The 20,420-nt window shown below is 43.6% G+C and overlaps 1 protein-coding gene and 1 long non-coding RNA gene across 3 annotated transcripts; one reads left to right on the forward strand and one right to left on the reverse strand.

Moving 5' to 3' along the window:
* Positions 1–894: 894 nt before the first annotated feature.
* LOC109737584 (uncharacterized) lies at positions 895–14,780 on the reverse strand. The gene is made up of 3 exons (XR_005753154.3): positions 14,559–14,780; positions 7,638–7,870; positions 895–3,280 (listed from the first exon to the last, which is right to left on the reverse strand). It is a non-coding gene; the product is annotated as an uncharacterized lncRNA (long non-coding RNA).
* Positions 3,296–7,651, forward strand: LOC109737583 (cytokinin dehydrogenase 9). 2 transcript variants are annotated; one of them, XM_020296713.4, is made up of 6 exons: positions 3,296–4,851; positions 5,446–6,044; positions 6,133–6,260; positions 6,347–6,607; positions 6,708–6,970; positions 7,071–7,651. In XM_020296713.4, the coding sequence occupies exons 2-6, from the start codon at positions 5,453–5,455 to the stop codon at positions 7,390–7,392; spliced, it is 1,566 nt and encodes a 521-aa protein (XP_020152302.1). In that variant the 5' UTR covers positions 3,296–4,851; positions 5,446–5,452; the 3' UTR covers positions 7,393–7,651. The 2 variants fall into 2 exon arrangements, with proteins under 2 accessions (XP_020152302.1, XP_020152300.1); XM_020296711.4 differs by having other exon boundaries at positions 3,297–4,928.
* Positions 14,781–20,420: the final 5,640 nt, after the last annotated feature.

Below are 20,420 nucleotides of genomic sequence, written 5' to 3' on the forward strand. Positions count from 1 at the left end.
TTCTGCCATGTTGGAGCCAAAATGTCCCCGACACGAACAATACTTTTGTACAAACTACATACAGTTTTTTTATATGTTGGAACCAAAATGTCCCCTACACGAGTAATAATTTTTTACCAACTATACATACAGTTTGGACGGGCAGAAAAGAATTTTTTGTTGCGGGGGCAGAAATAGCATTTCACTATCGACGAAGAATCTTGGATGATTTTTTGGCTCCAGCTTTCAAACGCAGGGCACTCCGCCACTCCGGAGCACGCCTAGTTTTGAAGCCAGAAATGGAGAAGCTAGATACGCCTCCGTCCCAGAACATAAGGTGTATTGATTTTCGTGGAAATCAAACTTGTTTATGTTTGACCAAGATTATGGAATAAAATATCAACATCTACAATACAAAATAAATAAAACATGAAAATACTTTTTTGTGATGGATCTAATGATGCCAATTTGGTACTGTAGATATTGATATATTTTTTGTAAAAACATGGTCAAAGATGCACATATTTGACTTTTGGAAAAACAAATACACTTTATATTTTAGAACAGAGGGAGTAACATCTAGTTCCAACTTTTTTTTTCTTAATTTTATACTAGCATAAGTTTTATTTCGAAAAATAATATTAGCATAAAATTTGGATAACAAAACCTTTTCTAAAACTAAAACTATGATCATATGAAATATCAACTCTACTATTTTTTCAGAAAACTCAAGAGTAAAAATAGGAAAATAACTCAGACCAGCTTTTTTTGCGAGAAAACTTCCAATCTACTCCCTCTGTTCCTAAATATTTGTTTTTCTAGAGATTTTAACAAGTGACTACATACGAAGCAAAATGAGTGAATCTACACTCTAAAATATGTCTATATACATCCGTATGTGGTAGTCCATTTGAAATCTCTAAAAAGGCAAATATTTAGAAATGGAGGGAGTATTCATCTTCAATCATGGCAGTACAACGAACACTAGAAATAAAAATTACATCCAGATCCATAGACCACCTAGCAACGACTACAAGCACTGAAGCGAGCTGAAGGCGCGCCGCCGTCATCGCCCCTCATCGCCGGAGTCGGGCACAACTTGTTGTAGTAGACAGTCGGAAGTCGTCGTGCTAAGGCCCCATAGGACCAACACTCCAGAACAGCAACCGCCGCCGATGAAAAATAACGTAGATCAGAAGGATCCAAACCGAAGACACACGAACATAGACGAACAACGCTGAGATCCGAGCAAATCCACCAAAGATAGATCTGCTGAAGACACACCTCCACACGCCCACCAACGATGCTAGATGCACTACCGGAACGGGGGCTAGGCGGGAAGGCCTTTATTCCATCTTCAGGGAGCCGTCGCCGTCTCGCCTTCCTGATCAGGACACAAACCCTAGCAAGATTGATAAAAACGACTAAAAAAGGAGCCCTCCCGCCGGCCCTTGCCAGGACCCACCGCGCCTCCATGGTCCTAGGGCCACCGGAGACGAGGCGGACCTGCACCGGTGCCGGCGAGAGGCACGAACCCTAGCTTTCTTTCTTGGAAGAGGAGGCGGCGGCTAGAAGATGTGAGTTCTTGATTGTCCTTCGAGAGAGGCACAACTCAGACCAGCTTTTGGCTAAACTTAATTCATTTTACTCCCTCCGTCCCATAATATAAGGGCGTTTTTAACATTAGTGTAGTGTAAAAAACGCTCTTATATTATTATAAGACGGAGGGAGTACTAAATAATGTCCAAACAAAACAGTTCACAGCCCATATCACGAGAACCTGAGAACTCTCCTGGAGTTGAACTGGCTAGGGAAGCGAGGTTGCACATAGCCAGTTTCAGTCCTCACCCACTCTTTCAAGTAAAAGGTGGGTGGTTTCTCCCCTCTTCAGCCTTGTTCCTTTTCTTATATTTGAGAATTTACCTTTTTCATGGCAAACAGTTACCTAAGAACGCATTTAGGTAAAATTAGCTACCTGAAGTCATGACTCAAACGAGCAGTAAGAGTTCAGAAACAACAGATGATATAATGAATTATAGATCTTCGCTCTTGTTTCTACCACAGCCCTGCAACCGATCGGTAGAAGTTGAAACAAAGGGCCCTGTTTGGCTAGGCTCCGGGTTCACCGTTTGTGCTATAGATATGTTGGTTCTACACAATAAGCTTTGCTTCACGAGACTTTTCCGATTCAGGGCTTCTGAAAGTGGTGAAATTGTCCCTGGCCGACTCCTGTTTTCCTTGTGAGTTCTTGGAGCTGTAGGAGTTCGGCCAGTTTGCACTATCACCGTTCAGCAGCCTTCCTTACCTTACACACTATTCCATCTTTAAAATGATCCCAAGTAAAAGGAAGCTGCGTAGATGTTTCTGGTGACAGCAGCATGAACGGCTGACAGAGAACTGGGTCAGGGAGATCCAAGATTGCATTCCATACCAAAAGCAGAGCCAACAACCTGCCCAATTACCATCCACTGATTTCGGCAGTGGGTGGCCCCATCCACTGATCTGGCGATGTGTGGGGGACTCCTACTGTGATCAGGCGCCGAGCCTACTGGTAATCGACAACGTGGATGGAAACAGCAAAGGAACAACTGAAAGCATTCATCACAAAAGAGGCATGCAGATGCAGATCAATGTCACCTTTGTGAATTGCATGTCATGGATCAGGGAATCTAATCTCCATTCTGGACTCAGCCTACCATGTGGGGGTAGTGGTAGCTTTCTAATGGAGATGGGCACGTTTCTATTTAGCATCTATATTAGTTCAAACAAAAGAAGAAATCTCTCTACAAAGTTTAGGAGAAACAAATTGTTTGGGAAAATGCAAATGGTTTCTGTGTGACCTATGACTAATAGGCTAAGGGTTGTGAGGTGTTTCTTGGGTTAGTACATACAAATTCGGCTACCATCTTACAGGCATCTAGTTCACACCTCAAGACCCTATATATACCCAAAAAGGCTTTCGCTCCGCTTTATAAACAAAGCAAACTCAAGACCCTATATATCATAAAGCAACTCTAATACTTCTTTGCAGATGTACAGAGAGCTCCGGTGTTGATATATTTAATAAAATAAACCATTTAGAAGGACACTTTCGTTTATAGATATTCGTCTACCATTAGAATTTTACCTTTCGCTTTCTTGGAAAAGATTTACACTCCCTGGAGGGATAGTTGACACCTCAAGACCCCATATACCGTAAAGCAAACTAATACTTCTTTTCAGATGAACAGGGCTCAGGTGTTGATAAGTCATTCTTGGATAGTGATATTAGGTATTATCAATGGTGGCACCAGCCACATCCCTGCAGCCAAAGATAAGATTAGGATACCATTTCTGCCACGAATTATGTAGAGTATATATTCAGGAAGAATATATAGCGTTGTCCCTAGTACCTACCACGTGACAATTGATCATTGTTCTTTCAGCTTATTGCATAACTCCATATTTCAATACCATATGATCCCCCAAATCTCGAGTGGTAAGAACTTTTTCACATTCCAAAATTTTAGAACACGCAATGAGTGACAGTGAAAGTGGAATCTGGCCGGTTGAATAGGTCGAGTATATGATTGGTATGGCTTTCAGAATTCAACACCTTAGTCTATTGGATTGGATGTAACCTTCCATATATGTATTGATATACCAATAATACACTGATGGTACCACGATAAAAAATGCACATGGACACAGAAGAAAAAATGTGTTGCTTCTGGCATTCAAGGAGACCTTACTGGACCCAGCTCTCCTTATACTGCCATATGTTTCTCAGGGAAGAGGGCTTAGTACCAGAATACGTTACTTGGTGACTACCTTTTCTCTGTATTGAAGAAAGAGCTACCTTTTTTTTCTTTTTAGAAACACCGAACAATGTAGACGCACACACTTACACCATAAAACACAGAACACCTACTGAAGGCCGGGTAGATATGTTAATATAAATGATATATTTATGGTTGGTTCTATTTGAAGGTATGTTAATATGAATGATATATCTATGGTTCGGTCTATTTAGATTCTCTAATCACTGTTGATGTCTTCTAGAACATATGATCAGTGAGACGTGAATCAAATCATCCAGCTGACAATATCTTTCGTGTCCAGTAAAAGTGAATGCTTATTTGCCCGGTCCACTCGCCTCCACTTTGATTTACAAGGTGTAGTTAGTTATTGATTCCCCTTTTCATGGAGTTCCCGGTTATCCACAGGATTGTCACGTATGATACAAAAGATGTTCTCTAATCACCATACATGTAAAGTACAGAAAAGACAGAACATTCAGTTTGTTACATACATTATTTCACATTGCCTTCAGACAGATATCCTAAGATACGGGAAACAACAAGGGCTTAAGGAATTCTGACATTTTAGAGAAGCTACCGTAAGAACAGAGATTTTTATTCTGAAAAACCTTCAGATAATCCGATGGGAGACATGCAAGACTATTGCATCACTAGCTCAGGTGGCGAGCAATGCCATGTGGGCAAAGGGATTCTACAATATCAAGCTAAAGCTCCTGACCACTAAAAAATGAAAAAATGCCTAGGGCGATCCATGTCCATACGATTTTGCAACCACAAAATATCAAATTCTAGAACTCAAAATGCTGAAAAGGATATTTCTATCAGCATGTCTAGAAATGGCCAGACAGAAGGATTCTTACCGATATACATGTCTGCGAAAATAGATGTGCATGAAGTCAGAAAACAGTCCCACCAGCATCTGAAAAAACATCTGGGAATAAGCCTTATCAGATATGCTCAACAAGATGCTTGTCACTCACAAATCCAAAAGCACAGAGATAACATATTGGCTTATCCTGCCGAACATCAATTGAATTTGAGGGATCAAGTGGGCCTGCTCGATAGCAATCAGGTTTGCCACTTGAATCAATTTGTTAGTACCATCTGATGACTTGATCAGAAGTTTAATCCTGCTGAGATCCACATCAGGTACACAAGTTAAATATCTGTGTCTGTTAACTGCTCTGTTTCATCTTTTCCATGTCATTGTTTTCTTTCTCCCTGGCAAGGTGCAGTCAGTGATATGTTTAGTGATAGACAGAGCATACTGAGTGAATGCATCATTTTGCCCTTCCTCCATAAACTTCCTGAGTCCTGACAGATGTCGCAGGATGCTTAAAACATAAGCCGGAAAGAACGAATACCAGACTCTAGAATGGAACCATTCCACAACTGCAACATAATCTTTGATCCAAATTTTCCTAGCAGCCTGTCCTCACACAGTCACACAGGTTCTAGTACCAAACAGTGCCCTGGACTTGTTTGACCACACCACTACCTGCACCAGCCCACATACGTACCCTTCAAGTTCTCCTTTAAATCCCCTGCCCTCCCTCCATCTCCACTCCCATCCCTCTGCTCTTGCAGTGAACCACTACCCCGCTATACATCTTTCATCTTTCTCCTGAAAACATCACCACTGAACTTGTTTATTCTTGACCTACAGAAGAGCCATGAAGCAATTAGTCCTGCAGTACCTGAAGCTGTTCCTGTTGCTAGGGCTTAGCGGAGTCACAACCGAGCACGTGCCTAAATATGATGTGCTTGCATCCCTGGGGACGCTCCCCCTTGACGGCCATTTCAGCTTCCACGACTTGCCTGCAGCTGCAAGGGACTTCGGCAACCTCTCCAGCTTCCCGCCAGTCGCTGTGCTTCACCCAGGTTCAGTGGCTGACATTGCCAGAACCGTGAGGCATGTATTCTTGATGGGTGAGCACTCCACGCTCACAGTGGCAGCTCGTGGGCATGGGCACTCGCTATATGGGCAGTCCCAGGCTGCTGGAGGGATTGTCATCAGAATGGAATCCCTTCAGAGTGTCAAAATGCAGGTGCATCCTGGTGCATCACCGTATGTGGATGCCTCAGGTGGAGAACTCTGGATAAATGTCTTGAAAAAGACGTTGAAGTATGGTTTGGCGCCGAAGTCATGGACAGACTACCTCCACCTTACGGTTGGGGGCACGTTGTCAAATGCGGGTGTCAGCGGGCAGACATTCCGGCATGGTCCACAGATCAGCAATGTGAACGAACTGGAGATTGTAACTGGTATGAACTGACCTATATATTAGGTTGATTTGAACAACTAGGAGAGTAAATAATGTGGCTAACTTTCTACCATGATTTTCAAATGCAGGAAGAGGTGATATTATCACTTGCTCACCAGAACAGAACAATGATCTCTTCCATGCTGCTCTTGGTGGTCTAGGTCAATTTGGCATAATTACTCGGGCCAGGATCGCTCTTGAGCCTGCTCCACAAATGGTAAATCGAAAGAACTCATCTGTGACAACTCCATGCTAGTACATTTTAGTAAGCATATGCTCATGAGTTCATTGGATGTACAACAGGTAAGGTGGATAAGAGTTCTCTACTTAGATTTCGTGAGCTTCACCGAGGATCAGGAGATGCTTATTTCAGCAGAGAAGACCTTCGACTACATTGAAGGTTTCGTAAGCATAAACAGAACAGGCATCCTAAACAACTGGAGGTCATCATTCAATCCACAGGACCCAGAACGGGCTAGCCAGTTCGAAACAGACAGAAAAGTGCTCTTCTGCCTTGAGATGACAAAGAACTTCAACCCTGAAGAAGCTGACATCATGGAACAGGTGAGCCAATGATTTGTCCTTGTGTTACTAAAGATGTTTGTGTATAAAATGTTATCAGGTGGCCTGAGTGGTTGAATTCCATATGTATATGTGTTTACAGGAGGTCCATGCACTACTATCTCAACTCAGATACACACCAGCGTCCTTATTCCACACGGACGTCACTTACATGGAGTTCTTGGATAGGGTGCACTCCTCTGAGATAAAGCTGAGAGCTAAGGGCTTGTGGGAAGTCCCACACCCATGGCTTAATCTCATCGTCCCAAGAAGCACTGTCCATACATTTGCAAAGCAGGTCTTTGGGAAAATCCTCGAAGATAACAACAATGGTCCCATATTGCTCTACCCAGTGAACAAGTCCAGGTAAATTGCTTTATGTACTGAAATCAAAAACCCCATTCAGAAACTCTTATACATCATGTCATAGTATTTTCAAGTGAATGATTCATCTTGTTTCATGCAGATGGGACAACCGAACATCAGTGGTCATACCAAATGAGGAAGTTTTCTACCTGGTGGGATTCCTACACTCGGCGATAGGCCCCCACAGCATCAAACGTACACTGAACCTGAACAACCAGATAATAGAGTTCTCTAACAAAGCAAGTATTGGGGTGAGGCAATATCTTCCAAACTACACCACAGAACCCGAGTGGAAAGCCCACTATGGGGCTAGGTGGGACGCATTTCAACAGAGGAAAAACACCTATGACCCACTGGCAATCCTAGCTCCAGGACAGAGAATATTTCAAAAGACACCAGCGTCACTACCCTTGTCCTCATGAGAGTTTCTACTGTAAAAAATGTGTAGCAATATGTCTATGTTTTTTTTTTGGAATAGTTTGAATTGCTTACCACATATGTCACGTGGTTAGCAATATGTCTATGTTAGTATGGAACTATAGTCACTTTGCAAAAGATAACGAACTGTAGCGTGAAGAACACAGTGTACAGAGTGGTGACTATTAAGTAGTGGTGATGCTCAAAATACTTTTAGCAGTGAGATCAATTAAGATCAGCAATGACATACCTTTGAGTTGTGTCTGATCCGCTTTTGAAGCAATCATTTGAGAATTATATCGGTCCATGAAACAGCTGTTGTTACAGCACAAAGATAAAGCCATGCAATGATGAACTGAACCACTAACCAGTGGAACTCATGCTGAATACTGTGTTAATTGATGACGGGTAGAAAAGGCTGGTCTCAGGTAGACCGGTGATTAACAAATAAAGGTGTCTGACAGACTGACATGTGAAAGAGACCTGTATAAATGCAGAAAATGAACTGAGTTCCGCCCAGGAAAAAATATTATGTATTGGTGCAGGAAGCCACAAAAAATCTTTTTAAAGAAAGAATATGTCTATATAATCTGAATCTTGCTGAAACTCCTCAGCAACCAGAAACTAAAGAATCAAAAGTACAAAAGGTGAATGGCCTGTAATATATACTGACATGAGCGAAATAATGCCAATATAAGTAAGATGCATATGAAGTAAAGGCTGCATCTAACTAGAGTAGATTGAGGTATTATTAAATCATTATCATTGTAATCACTTTCCACCATGAATATGATACTGTTTAGCTTATGATTGTCTGTTAAAAGCTTGAGGGATCGAGTCACGATCAAGTAGTGTAAGAGTTCACTATATACTTGTGTCAAGTTATAGTTATACACATCAGTCTTAACAAAGGGGCTGGAGCTAATAATTCTAAACATCCAATTAAGTGGAAAAGGGATGGATAGGCTAAGCCAAATGTAAATCGTTCACATCAGCATATACGTCAATAACAGCCACATAACATAAAAGTGTATCAGTATAAGCATATGCAAACCCTAATGGATACAGGGAGCAATCCCCTGTTTAGAGACACATCTGATCAAGGACGAGAAACGGCAGAAGACAGAAGTAACTACACCTGTACAAGTACAGGTTGGTCAAGAAGATTCAAATTCTAAGCATTGTTTAATCTTTGGAGGGAAAAGGGTACTTTTTACTGTGAAAAGTAAGTGATGGGAGACAGCACAATAAGTACATGAGCAAAGTAGAAAGAATATCTCTACCTCTATTATTGGATGTCACTGCATAGCAAGTGCAACACATGAAGTGTTTAAGATATAAATGATTAAACGTAACCTGGAAAACAAAAAATGATAACGATATTTGGGAATCAAAGGGCATCGCTGGTCTTAGCAAATTTGCTACCAATCCAGTTTTTGTAAAATCTACTACTTGTCTGGATTAATTACATGTGTTAGTATAATAAAACAAATCTCATGCATGGTTCAGACTTACTCTAGGTGGCATGGCTCAGTGATCATCCAAATCATATAAAATGTTCCACCTAAAGACACTTCGATGTGCATTAGCATATCACAGTTGCCATCTATAGCACACCTATGGAACTGAGCATGATCAAGAGGGAAACTAGTATGTCAAATCACCTTACCTCCCCGCAAGAAACATCTTACCAAAGACACTTCAAATTTTATGCTTGGTTTTACCATGAACAGTATCGAAGCACAAAGCAGTATGTATGTCAACACCCGTGCAAAAGCGAAACCATGGAATTTCATTTGATAAGGTTTTCCAGTCAAAGATAAATAAATAGATTAGCACATTGCTCTTTATGCAATTATTATATTCTCTGTATGGCGTCTTACCTTCAGCAAGCTATATGTGCTAACCAGCAGAGGTGCATCAAGTATGTAATCTTAGGTATGCCTTAAATCTCAACTGAGTGCTAAGTTCACAAAGATTCCACACCTTGCAGACAGAAACTAAACACAGAAAGAGAAGTAACATTTCATATATGTCTGATATACTCTAAGTAAATCGTTAAGAAAATACTAGTAATTTCCAGAACGTGACATCAGTTGGGCAAAAAAGCAGTTTGCACAAGAAACCAGAAGTTGATTGAATACCAAAAAAGTAGCCCGGGGCCAGAACTACTATTGGTGATTGACCTTGTTTCAACTAGTCAATGGAATGTCTAATCCAGCCTATCCATTCAATCAGAGTACTATCGTCAGGCATGCTGACGGGAAACATCATAAAAAGTTCTGAAATGTGCTTGATTTTTGGGTTATCTATAGATGCAGCCACAAAAAAGTAGTTTGTCATGTCCTTTGCATTATTTGGTCTCAGAACTCCAGACAACTGATAATTGTATCCACTTAGGATGTTGAAAAATCGACCTTGAACTCATGCACCAGCATTACTCGGTCCTTGCCACATCATGGTTGTGTCCTTCTGGGACTGCCAGTTTTTAATAGTTGCCCAAAGAAGAACATGACAAACTGCAAAATTTACAGCTTTGTGCTGATGATCAAATCCTAAGTTATGCCAGTCAAGTAAGATCAAGTTAGGTAAACGTCGCCACTTGGGAATTATGAGAAACCTAGATTTTCTTACTCCCTCCTTTATGCATGCACCATATGAGTAAACATAAAAACAATTACTGTAACATGAGTACAGATTAACTTGTTTAACTGAAGAATACTGATTAACTTACTCATTGTTTTAAAAAGGAGCGATTACCCATGATTTTCTATATCTATACTAATATAAAGGTACAAGTTTGTGGAATCCAATTGATCTGAACCTTATTAATGGCAGTTAATCCCCATATCTCCTTTACCCAAAAAGGCTTTCGCCTCGCTTTATTATATATAAAGCAACGACCAACAGCAGCCGGTACAAACGCACGCCCCCACAACACATGCACACACACAGCCAAGGCAGGATACATAGGCGCTGAGCGCAGCAAAACACCATCCCTAGAACTACAAGAGCAGCCGGGGGCTACAGCCGTGAACACGCCACCGCGAAGAAGTGAAGCCGCATATGACGAACGGTGGGCTCCAAGGCGGTGCCTTCAGGAAGGGGACGGCACCGGAGCGCCGCCACGCCCGATCCGAGGAATAGAGTTTCCCCTGGAGCAACACGACGGACAATGAGAGCCGCGGCGACGCCTTCAAGAAGGGAACGAGCTTCGCCGCCGCCAGTCCGTCCGAAGATAGAGCAGGTTTTCACCCCGGCCACCACTCACCGCCACCGAACGCCACACCCCGGCTACCATGCCGCCCACGTGACCGTGGCAACAGGGCAGCACCAAGCCACGGGCTCTGCCCATGAGCACTGCAGACCCACCAACAGGGCGGCGGCCCTGGCATCCAAGACCTTAACACCACCTCATCCGAGACCCGCCGCTACCCCAACCAAAGACTGGGCTGCCCCCAGTGCTGGGACCCAATAGGCCGGCCAAAACCACCGGGCGCAAAACGAGCTCGGTCCTGCCGCCGGGCGCGAGACGAGCATCGTCCTGCTGCCGGGCGCGAGACGAGCTCGGTCCTGCTGCCGGGTGCGAGACGAGTGATGGACCGCAGTGGGGGAGAGCCAACCATCGACGAAGATAGCGGCCGGACGCCAAGGAGATGGATCGAAGGTCAAACCGGGCCGCCTTCAAACGAGCCGACGCCGGAAATCCAGCCGCCGCCGCAGCCGATCTGCCGAGCTGCCGTGATGCCGGCGCGGCGAATGGAAGCTGCCACTCCCAGAGGGCCTCGCTGCCGCATCCACAGTCGGTGCAGCAGCCACGCCGGGACGGTGCCCCAACCCGTGCCGCCTGCCGGAAAATGCCAGATCCGTCCGGCACGCACCACCACTGCCACCAACCCGCGCCACCCAAGGTCGCCGGCCTACCTCCACCAGCCATCACTGCCACCGGAGCTACAGCGGCCGCCGGCCCCGCCACCGGTGCCCTCCGCCCGCTGCACCCTGCTGCCGCCGCCAGAACCGCCCGCCGCCACGAACCTCCGCACCAGCCGCTCGCAGTCCCCCGCCACCCCACGACAAGCCGGATCCACGCAGCCACCACAGCAGCCGTGGCCATCCGCACCGCCGCCGCCGCGCCCTGCGGGAGCGCCGCGTCCTCGGGTGGCCACCGCATCCCCCGCTGCAGAGAACCCTGCCGCCGCCTACGACGACCGGGCTTTGCCTAGCGGCGGCGAGGGGGAGGGTACCCCGCTGCCCTTAGCCTTGCCCTCGCTCCAGCAGCCTCAAGTCAAGCCCACTCTCATCAGCCTTACATAACAAACTAGAGGATACCCCGCGCTTTGCTGCGAGAATTGGTTGATGAAAATTTGGGTTGATAACATGAGAACCAAAATTAAAAATACATATGAGTAATTATATTTGATTATGTATAGTTGTAAAATATTTATTGAATATAAGAAGAATGATTAAATGGAAAAATTCCCATGCATGTTTGTATGTTGTGGTGGTCTTTTTCCATGCATGATTACATGTTGAGGTGGACCTTAACCCATTCATAATTGTATGGTGAGGTGGCATGCTTGCATGTTGAGATAAATAAGTTAGTGGGGAAGACTCTCAGGTATGTAGGGTGCTGGTAGGATGGACAATATTGTTTCTGGGGCAAATTCCCAATTTCAGTGTAGGCAAGGCCAACACTTGAGTACTGCCTATATGTTGTAGATGTCATTTTTCTTGAACTGTAGATGTCTGATGATGTGCATCACCTATACTTTGGGAGTTATGGATTTGTATCAGATCACATCACACTAGTGATAGTCTTTCCAACATGATCACATATTCCATGTAATAGGTATTGCAAGAAACATGCATTGTGTGGAAGGTTACTAGTACGTAATATATGTGATTATATTGGGCAATTGATATTTGATATCGATAAGGTATTGTGTCAAAGTAAAGGGATAAGAACAGAACAAGACAGGGTAATTTTGGTTACTGACATACTGTTAGAAAGTATATATTGGACAATTATATGTCACCCTTTACGAATACAAGACTTGAAATATGGTAACAGTTTTGACTCTTTCTAAATGAATAAAATCAAAGGCACACTAAAATAAGCAGTACTGCTCTTGACTCTTGAGTACAGACACACAGGAATTCCGAATGATGAACTGGTAGCTGGCACGAAATCTGTGGCATATGGTAACGGGTTGAACTCTTGCTCACTGAAACGAAAACAGGGACAGACTAAATACACAGTAGAGTGCCCTTTGAGTAAAATCAGATATGGTTTATGAATAATTAACTGATAAATGCATGAAATCCCAGTTACACTTGAATTTGTGGAGTAAAACAGCTTGATTGATAATACTAACTAAATGATGAGTACATAACCATTGATGACTATAGAGAATGGAACCTTCTCATGTCCAAAAAAGCACAAAAAGGTATACGGCATCCATCAATGTAGATTATCTACCACTAAGTAGGCAGGACAAGAAGCCTGTTAATCTGTCAATTTGATATTATGGATTCTCAAACTTCACATATTCGCAAATACTCACCTTTTCCACGTTTAACAGATAATTTCTGAAGTTAAGCACTAATGCTTGTGAATTTGTGGGATAATTCAGTCACCTTAAGAAGAGGTGCTTGCACTTGAGGGTTTATTCCTAAATAGAAGGTCAGTGCTATTGTGTACTCTCTGATTTATACGCAGCTGTTTAAGCATCTTTGGCATTGGATATAGTATTAGAAGTCAACTCCATACATTAGGTTAGCTTTCTGATCAATGTTGCCAAATCTGTTTTTTAGAGCGAGATTCTTATGCATATAGCTTGGTAGTTTCCATGTTGCAGTGGTATGGCCTTAATAGCAAATGCAGGTGGGTTTGCAAAGCGTTGGTAATACCCCTGCATTTTTACTGCAAGTTAGTTCAGAGTTAAAGATCAGTGTCATATGCACGACATTCTGGTTTAAAGTGATTGAAAAAATCCATAATAAAATTAGGAACATTACCATGGGATATCAAACAGAAACTATCCATAAACAGTCAAACAAAATTGGACCAAATCACACTAAGGAAACTTGCATTAATGAGCAAACACATGTACTCACCTAGAACAAAGGCCCAACTGCACAAAAATGTTCTTAACAACAAGAAACCAAAGATAAACGCACTATGCTGCAGAGGCATTCATTTGAATTGCAGTTCATCAAACTGTTGAATAACAGAACATGGCAGTATCCATTACAAAATTATGAATTCAACTGAAGAATTGTACAGGTTAGGTTCCTCAAAAAAAAATGCACAGTTTGCCAACTCCAACCGCCTCTTTATAGTTATAAAAGTAACCTCTTGTATTTGTAGTGCCCAATATCTGGTTCTACACATACAATGATATGCGCTTAGGTTGGTAATGTAGTAAACTGAAGTACATTAGGCTTTTGCTCATGTCATCAGGCTATAAGATGGAATAACAATAAGCGAGCTAGTTCTTGTATGACATATGGTTCTGAGGTGTGCTTACAAGCTACTCAAACCAAGACTTTTCACAAAATGCAGCCAAAATATAGATCTGATAACATTAGAAATCACCATGCACTGAAACAAATACGTATTCATGCGACAAAAAGGAGGTTCTCTTATGATTCCGTGGTGAAAACTGACACGGTCCAGAAGCACACAAGGAGTTCAATAGCAGATTCACATCAGATCATTATCAACCATACCAGCAGAATCAAGAAATGTGCGGTGGCATTGAACAACGGTACTGTAGCACCTTCAGTTAAGGCTTCTCACGGCAGATATAAAGGGTGGGGTTCAACGAACTTTGGTGGCAATGTTATCAAACAAAGCTCGCGCAAAATAGACACGAACTCCCTTATTTGAGCCAACAAGACTCGGTAAGTAGCAAGAATAGATTGGCTAAACCGGATGCAATCCATGTACGGGTACGGTATGCAAGAGAACACTGAACAATCGACATGGCCGCGACCGTGAAAGCGCGCCTGGAACGATGAAACGGTCAATGTCGGGCCGTTGCGGCGACTGCGCTGAAGGAATTGACAGGAGGGGAGGGGAGCCGAGCCGAACCGCAAAGCGTATTCAGGCGTACAATCGTCGGCTGTAGATGGGGAGCGGAGGGGAGGGGAGGGGAGGGGAGCTCACGATTTGTTCGACGGAATGCTGCCCCGGGGCGGAGGGAGGGGAGGCGACAGGCTTGTAGTAGAGGAATACTCGGGGCAGCGCCGGCGACCGACGCAGTTCCACCGGAAAGACGGCGGACGCTCCCGCAATTTCAAATGGATACAAGGGGCACACGCACGACCACGCGGATACGGTGCCCGTCTCGGCGAGGCGAGGAGACATGGCGGGGCTCTGTCGCCGTGGACACTTCTCGACTCTGTGGACTAGGCCAAAATCACTGTTTCGATCTTGTCAGCAATCTTTACCACAAAATAATCACTTCCGAAAATTTTAACACGATTATACCCTTTTCTGCTACCCCACTGCTTACGGCGTTTCTTCTCTAAACATAAAATTTTTGGACCCGTAAAAAAAACATAAAACATAAACCCCGAACCGTCTGGCGTTTCTGGCCTGTCCCAACAACTTGTCGAGCTGACGTTGTCTGCCTATGTGGCAGCTGGAAACGCCAAGCAGCCGGGCGTCCCCCCTCCCCAACCACACACACATACATATTCTTACTCTTCATTCCCCACCCCGAGCTCAAGCCCTCTTCCCTTATCTCTCCTTCACTCAATCCTTTCAAATCGGTGGCATTTGTCATTGATCCAGTGTCTTTTCCTTTCTCGAGGTAACCTTCCTCATCTCCTAAGTTTTTATTGGTTGGATTGCTCATTGTGACTCCTAACCCTAATTGTGAAGATTTTTCCCTAAAATAATTCTTGAACTGTTGATATTCTGATTAATATGGTGCTTGTGATGTTTAGTAATGTGCATGGTTGGTCAAATAGCCGTGATCTGTGATGTGGGTGGACAAGGCTTAGGGTTTGGGTTTGGGTTAATGTTAGAATTTAGTGTTAGGGTTTAGTATTAGAAATTGTTAGGATTTAGTGTTAGGGTTAATGTTAGGATTTTTTATGTAGATGAACCAGGCTTAGGGTTAGGGTTAGGGTTAATGTTGGGAGTTGTGTATATCTAACTTGCTTTGTCATGTGGATGAACAAATACTCATGGTGACATTGTTTTTTAGATAGAGAGGATCGTGAATGTTCATTACGTTGACAAGGCGGCATTTATGATTGTCGAGATTGTTGACAATGATGAGGAAGTGCTCATATTTCTTACAAGTCCCAGTTATGAGGAGGTTGTGGAAGACATAAGGATTAGATTAAATTGGATGGATGGATCCAAGTGACAAAGTTAAAGGAAGATATGATATTGGGATGGGACACAAGTGTCGAATGAAGACTATGCCTGTCAAGTCGAATTTGCAATGAGGTGCATATAAAGAGGTTGTTGCATCCTTGGAAGGCAAATCACTCAAAGTGTTTGCCCCTAAGGTCACTCTCATTTATGTTGACTTGAACCAAACCTTATTAGATGGTATGACCCTGATTAGAAGTGTCGCCAATTATTGAGCAAAGAGTTGAAGTGTAAACCACCAATGCAATGAGCCAACCTCATATAAGCCAACCAAATGAATTCGAGGTGAAAGATATATTCAACGTGTCAACTAACAAGTTGAGTACGTCAATGTGGACCCCCCCCCCAATGTGAGTTTGAGGGTGGTGCACCATTGAATGATGATGGTCATGACTCTGAGCAAGAGTATGCATGAGAGGCACAACAACGGACTTGGTGACATAGAGACTTGGGTCAAGCATAAGGACATGGACCCTAACATCATCTATCAGCATGCTTGTGCGGATGACTCGAAAGATTCCATCTCAGGCAGCCTAGGATGCATACAAGGAAGATTCCAGATGCCTCGACATTTAATACAAGGACTCCTTATCCATGGAGGACTCATCTCCAATGACGTAGCCGACTAGGACTCTGTTATCCTCGGCCTCCGGTATCTTATATAAACTGAAGTTGGGCTAGTCGATAGATATTTCATGACAGCTTAGATCATCAGATCTAGACACAACGATCGCGTGGTATATTAACTTGTACTTTGTAGTTCATCCAAATCAATACAGCACAAGCATGGCGTAGGATTTTAGCCCTGTTTGTTTGGGCTTTTCCTTCTGCTTTTGCAGCCTTTTCACTTTGACAAAAAAGCCAAAAAAGCTCCTAAAGCTCCTAAATAGGTGCTTTTTTGCTTCGTCTTTTGGCTTATACCATCGTATAACAAAATTGATTCGAAAGCCAAAAGGCGAAGAAAAAAGGCCCTATTTAGGAGCTTTTGTGGCTTTTTGCCAAAATGAAAAAGCTGCAAAAGCGAAAGCAAAAGCCCAAACAAACTGGGCCTTTATCTCTTCGAAGAGTCGGAACCTGGGTAAACCTCGTGTCCTTGTTAGCATCGCATCTAGGCTACCAGATTGGGACCCCCTACCTAAGATCTGCTGGAATCGACTCCGTTAGTGCAGGTGTACTCCATGCACGTGAATGGTCCACCAAAATGCAGTCCATGGCCTTGCATGAACGCGACTTCCTTTTAACCTTTTTTTTGGTTACTTGAACAATCATTTCTCGAGTTGGAAACTTGACCAATAAGTTTTTGAATTGGAAACCTAGTCGGTTTTAGATCATGACCGCAACACGAGCCCACGTGGGTTCTCCTCAAAGATACACTGAAAATGAGTTAGGGTTTGGCCTCCTCTCGCTATTTGCACCGCCACCATAGTCTACTCCACCTTGAACATCGGCGTGCACGGGTGAGTGAGAGAGCAGGTCTCCTGAACCTCTCTCCCTTCTAATCCCGCACCGAGTGAAAGAGAATTATATTTATTACTCTACGCGTGGCTACTCACATCCATCACCACATGCGTCTTTCATGTAAGTCAGACGGCCACACACCATCGTCTCCATTGCCATTAACTTCGCGTCAACAACATTGCCTCTATAACAACTATCACTACCTTGCCTACAATCAATCAGTACATGCAACATGATCGGATCCAATCTTTTATTATGATTATTGTTGCATGTGCAGTGTTGTTGTTCATGATGTTTTGTGCATCTATTGTTTTAGTCATAGTTTATTTACTATAATCAATTATGAAATTGCCTAATTTTCCAACAATCACAAAGTTGTCTAGTTTTCCAACAGTCGCAATTATCCATTATCTATTCTATACTTACTAATAAAGGGATGTGATATTCTTGGTCCATCACACACTTTTGTATAAAAGTCCCCAGCCTTTTCAAGAATTAACCCCGCAGTCCCGTTCATAGGTCATCGTCTTACATCCTCCCGCATGCACAATCAAATTTTTGTTGCACCGGTGCCAATTTAATTTCCTATTTAAAAGGTGTACCATGATCTGGTTTCATTTTCCTCTATTTCTTCGTTTGTCGCTTGTGTGGTTCCTTTTGCATGTACGGTGTGAACTCACTCGGAATTGTTTCGGATGATGTCCCTCTCAACCTGATTCTTCCTAACCCATTGAATCCCCTCTCTCTCAACTTTGACTCTACCTAACCCCTCCCATAAATAGGCCGATGGGGACGAGGTGGAGGAGGAGCGCACTAAGCCGTCGGTTGAGGAGGTGTCAACCGCGGCCGGTCCTAATGAGTGCACTGGTACAACGAGGTGCTATACACACGGTTTTTAACCCCTTTTGGCAACGGCATTTGGAACCGTCGCCAAGTGAGTGTGGGCGATAGGGGGGTCCTTCCCACATGACCCAGAAACCGTCGGTGATATGGAGCCATGATCTAGAGGCCTTGCAAATGTAATCATGTGCGATGCAGCACACACAAATTCTTTCGCACGAGTGGGATCGGTGATTAAACATTTCTAATGATGTAGTGAAACCAAACGGTGTGTCGTAATGAACCGTTTGAGAAATAGTATGTAAGGCACACGGGCCAACATAAGAACTGTGCGCGATATGTGCCCCATCGCACACGAGTTTTCTGCGGAACCCGTCTGCCATGCAAGACTCCATCGCGCATGTTTCCCAACAATTACCGTGTGCGATAATGTTATATCACAAATGGTTCAGGAGCCCCTTCGCACACATACAAGTGTTGCACACCGTTTGTGATTTGTTGTGTATCACCGATGGTTGCAGCAAGAGTGACGTGTGCTTTTCGTTTGGGATCCCACACATTTCCTGAAAAAATTACGACTGGGATTGTATTTTGTTGGGGAACGTAGTAATTTCAAAAAAAAATCCTACGCACACGCAAGATCATGGTGATTGATACGTCCATTTTGCATCATGCTTTTATATCAATATTTATTGAATTATGGGCTGTTATTACACATTATGTCACAATACTTATGCCTATTCTCTCTTATTTTACAAGGTTTACATAAGGAGGGAGAATGCCGGCAGCTGGAATTCTGGGCTGGAAAAGGAGCAAATATTAGAGACCTATTCTGCACAACTCCAAAAGTCCTGAAACTCCACGAAAGTCATTTTTGGAAATAATAAAAAATACTGAGCGGAAGAACTACCAGAGGGGGCCCACACCCTGGCCACGAGGGTGGGGGCGCGCCCCCTGCCTCGTGGGCCCCCTGTTGGCCCTCCGGTGCCCATCTTCTTCTATATGAAGTCTTCCGTCCGAAGAAAAATCATAAGCAAGCTTTTGGGACGAGACTCCGCCGCCACGAGGCGGAACCTTGGCGGAACCAATCTAGGGCTCCGGCAGAGCTGTTCTGCCGGGGACACTTCCCTCCGGGAGGGGGAAATCATCGCCATCGTCATCACCAACGCTCCTCTCATCGGGAGAGGGCCAATCTCCATCAACATCTTCACCAGCACCATCTCCTCTCAAACCCTAGTTCATCTCTTATATCCAATTCTTGTCTCTAAGTCTGGGATTGGTACCTGTAGGTTGCTAGTAGTGTTGATTACTCCTTGTAGTTGATACTAGTTGGTTTATTTGGTGGAAGATCATATGTTCAGATCCTATATGCATATTAATACCCCTCTAATTATGAACATGAATATGCTTTGTGAGTAGTTACGTTTGTTCCTGAGGACATGGGAGAAGTCTTGCTATTAGTAGTCATGTGAATTTGGTATTCGTTCGATATTTTGATGAGATGTATGTTGTCTCTCCTCTAGTGGTGTTATGTGAACGTCGACTACATGACACTTCACCATTATTTGGGCCTAGAGGAAGGCATTGGGAAGTAATAAGTAGATGATGGGTTGCTAGAGTGACAGAAGCTTAAACCCTAGTTTATGCGTTGCTTCGTAAGGGGCTGATTTGGATCCATATGTTTCATGCTATGGTTAGGTTTACCTTAATACTTCTTTTGTAGTTGCGGATGCTTGCAATAGGGGTTAATCTTAAGTGGGATGCTTGTCCAAGTAAGGATAGCACCAAAGCACCGGTCCACCCACACATCAAATTATCAAAGTACCGAACGCGAATCATATGAACGTGATGAAAACTAGCTTGACGATAATTCCCATGTGTCCTCGGGAGCGCTTTTCTCTATATAAGAGTTTGTCCAGGCTTGTCCTTTGCTACAAAAAGGATTGCGCCACCTTGCTGCACTTTATTTACTTTTGTTACTTGTTGCTCGTTACAAATTATCCTATCACAAGACTATCTGTTACCTATAATTTCAGTGCTTGCAGAGAATACCTTGCTGAAAACCGCTTATCATTTCCTTCTGCTCCTCGTTGGGTTCGACACTCTTACTTATCGAAAGGACTACGATAGATCCCCTATACTTGTGGGTCATCAGTGATGCATAGCAACGAGAGGGGAGAGTGTGTCCGCGTACCCTCGTAGACCGAAAGCGGAAGCGTTAGCACAATGCGGTTGATGTAGTCGTACGTCTTCACGATCCGATCGATCAAGTACTGAATGCACGGCACTTCCGAGTTCATCACACATTCAACTCGATCACGTCCCTCGAACTCCGATCCAGCC

Source organism: Aegilops tauschii, chromosome 1, assembly GCF_002575655.3.
Source record: "Aegilops tauschii subsp. strangulata cultivar AL8/78 chromosome 1, Aet v6.0, whole genome shotgun sequence".
Lineage (NCBI taxonomy): Eukaryota > Viridiplantae > Streptophyta > Magnoliopsida > Poales > Poaceae > Aegilops > Aegilops tauschii.